The following is a 7,435-nucleotide window of genomic DNA, read 5'->3' as shown; positions in this document are numbered from 1 at the left end:
ATATTTTATATAAAATACATCCAATGCATTACATTTTTTGATCATTTGTCAACTCAATTAATAACATGAATGACAAATAAAATTTTGTACATCATAGAAAAAATGCATTTTTTACTTTAACATTGTGTTTTCTCCTTGAGTGACATTTTTCATGTCCTTCAAATCATTAAATGTACAATCTTTTATGAAATATTTAGACACTTTGTAATAAAAAAATACCAAATATTTTATTTATTGTCTACCTAGCAATGTTTTGATTGTATTTAATTCCTTTGAATTAAATTCCATTTCTACTAATTAATAGAGTGACATAAGCATATTATATACAAATAATAAATTACATTGCTGACTTTAAAATAAGTTTATCTCCTTGAATGACATTTCTTAAAGAAACCTAAACATTAGATATGAGTTGGTTTGACTCTATGTATATAAGCTCATAAATATCACAACCTACTTTACAAAGATTCATTGTATTCCAATGTAACTCATTAATCTAACTACAATCATCAACTCTACCCTACATGCAACAATTATAGATAGGAACATGATGCAATGCATCTTGTAATATATGCATTTAATATATCTATACTGATTTATATGATGATTTTCATCTCAATCATTGACAGAATTATCAGAGAACCAGTAGTACATGTGAAAAGAAGCATGCTTTGTTACAAGAAACCAAATACAGAAGTGCAGACATTTATCATTGAATTTTATATTTAAAAAAATATATTTTTAAAAAAATATTGTGCTCAACCCTCTAAAATTCCTGATTCGCTTTCCTAGAAGAATTCTAATAATTCTTAAGACTTTGCAACCAGTTTGGATCCAACGTCATGATCAATACACAAATTCTCGCTACAATGATATCTTGGAACTTGCGAATCATTGCATTGGGCGTAGAAATCGCAAACCAATTAAGCATCCAACAGCTGTACCTATAGTGTAGCCTAACGTTCCCACTAATATTGCCGGTTGCACCTGAACAAAGGAAATGAGATCATTTACAAATCTAATTTTCTAACTATCCATACTTCGTTTAACCTACAAAATTCAAAAATCAAATACCAATTCTTTCCAGTTTCGACAGTTGGCCATGGCTGCAGCTGTAGCTGGCCCACCTATATTTGCATTAGATGCAACAAGGATCTGCAATAGGAAAAACATAGATTTGAAGTTACTTGAACCAAAAACTACCTAGAGATGAATTATTGATAATCATTCAGTAACATACAGTGGACTTTGTACAACTGATTGATATTTTAATTTCCTTTTTCTGGGCAATAAGTTTTTATCTTTTCTTTTACTCCTTAGGGTATGTAGCAACGTAACTTCAACCAGAATCAATTCAATTCAGACAAAAAGTTTGGGCTTCCATAGACTGTTTTAACTTTTTGCTATTTTCCTATGTTCTACCAAGTTTTTAAGACAGGGATGGTAGGGGACAGGGAACGCATTTTTGAAGACAGGATTTTTTAGGTCATGTTTGAGGATGGCAAGCGATGGTTATATGAAAAATATGATTTATTTAGATATAGAGGAATTTCAAAAATATTCATATGATAGCATTACTAACAATAATTAAGTATTCATGTTATGGACATATAAATTATAAATTATAAAATCTTTAATACACGATAATGGATTTCACATGAGAATCAAACAAATTAATAAATTATTGTTTCCATAATTCATTGTTAATGTGCATATGATATAAATTTTTGGCATGAAATTCTTATTAGATGGGTGATGAAGTTGCTCCTCAGCGTTGTGAGCAAGAAAAATACACATAATAATATAAGAACAATACATGAATTCATTTCAGTTAGGGTTTTTATAAATTTATGAAAAAGAACAGTGTTGATGTGGGAAATCGCATTGCTACTTTTTCAAGTCAACACAAAATAGAATGCTAAGTATCCTATGACCTATCCTCTCTTGAATAAGGAAATTCCCAATGTTGTTCAAAATGATCAATGGGGACAACCTCAAGTTTCCTATTGTCAGGTCTTGACAGCTTAGGATAACTTAGTAATTCATGTGTTTTGCTAGTAAACACAAAGGGACTTACGTTTGTAAGTAGGATTGGCTTCAAGGGTTCTACAAGTCATCCCTAAGACTTTACAAGTTTCATTCTCATCAAATTTACATTAAGCATGATGCTATTTCGAGTATTTCAACTCTGGATTTATAAATAAATGGAAAAAGAGTAGGGAAGCGAGACTAAGCTACTCTAACTAAAACAACATATTTGGGCAAATAGACAGAAATTTTAAATAACCATGCTCTGCTTTGCCAGTTAAACACAACTAGGCAGAACCGGTGCCATCTTCAAAGAATAATTAGATTTTCAAACTACTATGTGCAAATGCTGAATTTAAAACAAATACTCAGCTAAACATTTAGTGGTTGGATTTAACTTTTAAAATGTTCAGACTAACCATGCAGGGGGATTAACAATCAACTAATCCTTAATGGTATGAACATAAAACTCCCATCAAATACCCACCCAAATAGATTTTTTGTAAACAAAATGCATAACATAAATTTAACTTTGCAAGAAAGGGAACCATGCACTCACAAGAAAATACACATAGCTTGGTATTCCATCAATCTTGTATATATTTTGGCAGAGTTCCAACAACAATTCTTTTACTTTTTACAAAATAGGAGAGAACTAGTCCCCTTTATATAGACTTTCAAAATTTGAATGGATGGCCAAGATTTAAATAAACAAGTGGCCCAGATTCATCCATACAATATGCCTACCCATGCCTAGTAAATATTGAGCTTACCTCCCATCTAACTTAACAACCACTAGCCATAAAGCTGTCCCAAAAAGTGCACAACACGGAGTTCAAAAATAAAAAAAGAGTACTTTGGTAGTTGGGGAGAAATAACTTTAGGGATTGCACTTTTGTCATCCCAAAGTAGATATTTTCCTTTTTAATAATAAAAACTTATCTTTACCTTTTAAGTACTTTTTCCAAATATCTCAACCTGCAGCTCGCTCTGCCCGAACATACTCTTGGAATCTTACAAAGATGGCACATATCTCTTGAAGAGGAGGAAGAGGTGGATTATTCATCTGGAAGGCAATGTCTACAAAGTGATTGCCTATCCTTATTATCTGGTCAAGCCAATCCATTTTGTTGGTCTCAAAATCCCGTATTGCGGCATGTAGCTTGCTAGCGAACTCTATATCATTTTTGGTATATGGAGTTCTATCATTTTTCAGTGGGTCTTTCCAACGTATTTTCATCTTGTCACACTCCATCTCAGGCTTCCAATCACTAATCAAAATTTGTAGGACCTCTCTACAAAAGGTCCCAACACTGAGCAGGTTTGTTTCATATTCCTCCCATCCTTCGTTGATGAAGTCTATAATGTTGCTCTTCATTCCTAAAATCCAACACCAGTTTCCAAAGGTGTTGAAATCATGAGGCTCGAGGATCTGCTACATTGTGGGAATCTGGGAATGGGTCCAAAATAATGCACTGATGATGGGGAGAGACGCATCAACTGCTTTATGAAATTCCTCAACTTCACCTTTGATGGATTGCACCCTTTGGTAGGCCCGCTTCGCATCCAACCTCATGTCGGCCGCCTCCTCCAGTTCCTGATTCTGCATCCGTGTTATATCTTCAATCCATTCTTTGATTGCCTTGGCTGTGTCCCGCACACTCTCAAATTCAGTAGTTGGTTTTGTGCCAATGCTACAGGAGGCACATAGGTCTCATTTGTGTGTTGCAGTGGTTTCAGCAAATGGTCTATATAATTTTCAGCCTGGTCTGCTCGAGCCTTACACATTTCTCTCTCTGCAATCATCCTTTCCAACTGGTTCATTATTGTGTCCACAGTCTTTGAATTCTTCCACCTCCTGCCTTTTAGTCGCCTTTCCCATTGGGATTGACATAACATTATAATCAGCCAGTGCGACCTCCTCGGTGGACTTGCCTTCGAGTGGAGAAGCAATGTATATTATCCGGTTCTTTTGAACATCTTTGGTCACCTTGGAAGAGGTCCTTGGCTTCTTTTTCCCTTTAACCAAAGGTTCCCCTATTTGGGAGAATAGGTCTCTAAGGCTTATAAGTGGCCTTACGATGGTTTTCTTTTGGGCACGAGCCTCTAACCATGTAGGAGGGACAAATTGTCTTGAAGTGACAACTAACTCCCTTCTCTGCTCTGCTGAAGCTAAAGTTGATTCATTTTCTATCCTTGGCTGATCAGTTAGGGATAAGGGCTAATTTCCCTTTGCATCCTGTTTTTTTCCTACAAATGAGTTTTCTCCAACTTCACTCAACAACTGTTAAGGGATCTCAAGCTCCTGCTGTCCTTCATTTCTAGGGAGGTCTTCGTCCTTGTCACCCTTTTTATCCTTATCCTCATCCTCATTCTTTTCAGCCGCTTTCTCATTCTCTCTATCACCTTTTCTTGCTCTTCCTATTTGGCATCCCTCTTGTTTATCCTATATCAGGCCGCATTTCCCCTTCTTCAATCTAATTCTCGAACTAATCCAAATTGATGATTTGCACCTCCTGTTCTTGCATGATAGGCTCTTCTTGGTCTGCTGTTTCAGGGACAACTGAATTTGTTTGTAGCGTGGGAGGGGTAGGTTGGCGTTCTACCTCAGTCATGTCCTTTGTTGTATTGATATCTTTTGGTGAAGTGGCAAAAGAGGGTCTCCTTACTATTAACTTCTTTTGAGCATGAGTTTCAGGTAACTGGCTTTTGCTCTTTCTGGACCTTTTTGTCACCCTTCACCCCTTACTAGCCTCTACCATTTTCCTTTTCTTTTCAGGCTTCTTTTCTCCTTCGTCCTTTGGTGCAACACTTGATGCTTCGTCTTCTCTTGATGAGTGAGACTCAAGGTCTCCCATCAGGTTATAGGTGAACTGTATGCCATCAAGGGTCAGCTCTTGAATACGCTGATATAGCTAGGCATCAATATGTCTCTCGGGACCTTCCATTATGATTCCCAAGTCGATGGTTGGGTCCTGAGACTAGTTGATTTGAGCAAGGGGGCGATCTTTTACGGTTTCATTGGCTTGATGTTATAAGAAATCCCCATAGTCAACTAGCTGATCTAGAACTCGGGCATACTCAAAGGTCCCGATTTGAAACAAATTAAGCCTAGAGTACTCCCTCCTATGAACCTCAAAATCATCTGCGCAACTAGCCTAGTAATTCCCTATGTTCATTTTATGCTAATAGTGGTGGCCATAAGCTTTACGTCCCAATAATGTAGGGTCAAAGTTTTTCTGCAGGAATGCTCTTGTAAGCAATATGACACCAACTCTTCAACTGACTTGACTGCTTAGCCTGTGCAGGAGTTTTGAAGTATACGTCATTGTTCTCTATTGCCATCGAGAAGAAGACTGCTGCCATTTTCTTGTCTCTAAGGACTTGCCCAACTGCATGTGCATGTCTTGCAACCTCTAGGAGTATCATCTTATTAGTGCAGTACCTGGGGAATCGGTAGGGAGTGCCCTCAAAGCCTGAGATTCTCAAATAAGAGAATTGGGGAAATTGAATAAACCACGTCCCATACATCCATATTAGTGCAATTGCCTACTTAGACAACCTTTGCTGCAATTCTTCTTGCATTGTTCTAACCATGCACATGGTGAAGGCATCGTTCATGCGCTCATACTGACCCACTGCATACGCAATGTTGTTTTTCTCCCTCTAACTTATGTTATAAAAGTGAAGCTGAGGGTAGTAGTCATATACTTTTATCTGGTTAGGCCCATTTCCGATGTCACCTAAGAGGATTAATCTCGGCAATTTGGGATGTTGTGCAAACATATACACCATGTAAGAGGAAATGGTGAAGTACCTCTTCTCTGCAAGCTGAGTTAGTTGTGTATGCATGTCATCACTAATGATTTGAGCCCAATCAAACTTGAATTTCCCTACAAAGACCTCCTCTGCATAATAAAACATCCACCCCTCAAACAGATTGGAGTGGGGCAATCCCGTGACGTAGCTGAGCAGGGTGACCATGTCCTCGTATTCCTCATTGAATTTACTCCTGTACACCTTCTTAAGGATCCTGGTGTTGTGGGATCTTTTTTCTTTAAACCAATTGTCATTAATTTTACTTTTGCACTTATTGGGGTTCTGATCATATACGGCCTGAGCTTCCTCCATTGTTACTACGATTGCCTCATGCACTAGAATATCGAAAGCTTCTCCAATGGCCTCAGGAAAGAAATCTGCCATCACTGTCTCACTAACAAACACCACCCTGTCATCGGGCTTGTAGTGTTTGGAGCTTTCTACAACAAGCTCATAATTTTGGATGGCCTGTGGGAATCCAACGGCCTATGCAATTCCACTCTCTACCATCCTCTTTGCTCTCCAGTGGGCATTTGTGTCATACACTCTATCTCTAAATTGATGGATGTCAATATGCCCAAAATCTGTATCACCCACATTCTCCCATTGGCTCTGGACCTTAGAGTCTCGCAACAACCCTCGATATTCATACTTCATTTTCTCCAAATTGTGGGGGTTCTTAGTCTTAGACGTTTGGGAGGTTCTTGGCGCTTCACGTGCCTTAGAGGACTCGATCACCTTGGGAGGCATCTACCCTGCACACTAGGACGCAAATTACGAGGCGGTCTTAAGAGCGTAAATGAGGTTAGCGGTGCCCAACAACAACGTTAGCAATAAAATCATCAGTAAAGAAACAACATAACAGCGTAATGGTGAGTTTGACAAATTGTTGCAATCTGTTGTTCTAGTTTTCCAGGTTTGTTGAACAGTTGGGAATCTTGGTTTTGGCGCGGTTTTGAGTTTAAAACTTTGTTGGCTTTGTGTATTTTGCACTTTAGGCTTGATTATCAAAATGCGGGGATATTTTCGGCATATTCTTACCTGTTTGAGTAGCGTTTTGAAATTTCTATCATGATTGTTTGCAATTCCTAAAACATTTCCTAGGCTAAGGCTTCTTAAAAATTTAGTTTCAATTTTTATTGCGCTTGGTTGACTTAGGGTTCCTGTTTGGGTTTGAGTTTGAATGAATTTTAAGAATATACTCCACCTAGCTAACCTTAGTGTTTAAATAATCATATTCATTCTAAAATTGAAACAAACTCACAACTATCGTTTCAAGAAGAATACCTGGAATGCTGAGATGTCAAAATGTCTTGTTGCTATGCAGTTCGTAGCTTTGCAATGGTGTGACATGCAAAAGAATCTGAAGACTTTTATGGACTTACTATTTTTAGTAAGTTGCGACGGCTACTCAGAATATGGTTAAAATGCAGTTGGACACACTTACTATTGTTAGTAGTATGCTATTTTTAGTAACTGCTATTTATAGCAATGCTATTTTTGGCAGGGTTTCTGTAGCTCAGTGTTGTGGCTATTTCTGGTAGGGCAATTCTCTCAATTTGATCTCCCTTATTCTTGAAGCTTATTT

At 37.5% G+C, this 7,435-nt stretch overlaps 1 protein-coding gene across 3 annotated transcripts in view; it reads right to left on the bottom strand.

Moving 5' to 3' along the window:
• Window positions 1-548: 548 nt before the first annotated feature.
• LOC131052191 (uncharacterized) overlaps window positions 549-7,435 on the bottom strand; it is a 423,207-nt gene continuing 416,320 nt past the window's right edge. For 2 of the 3 annotated variants that reach the window (XR_009371577.1, XR_009371578.1), the window contains exons 12-13: window positions 1,075-1,155; window positions 851-987 (exon numbers count right to left, since the gene is read on the bottom strand). Coding sequence is in view for 1 of the 3 variants with exons in the window: in XM_059216699.1 (XP_059072682.1) it covers window positions 892-987; window positions 1,075-1,155 (177 nt within the window). In the remaining 2 variants the exon portion in view is untranslated. Of the gene's footprint in view, window positions 988-1,074; window positions 1,156-7,435 lie in introns of all 3 variants that reach the window. The other variant, XM_059216699.1, reaches the window with a different exon arrangement.

The sequence above is a fragment of the Cryptomeria japonica genome, chromosome 2 (assembly GCF_030272615.1).
Source record: "Cryptomeria japonica chromosome 2, Sugi_1.0, whole genome shotgun sequence".
NCBI lineage: Eukaryota > Viridiplantae > Streptophyta > Pinopsida > Cupressales > Cupressaceae > Cryptomeria > Cryptomeria japonica.
This window is presented reverse-complemented; position numbering and strand designations above follow the sequence as displayed.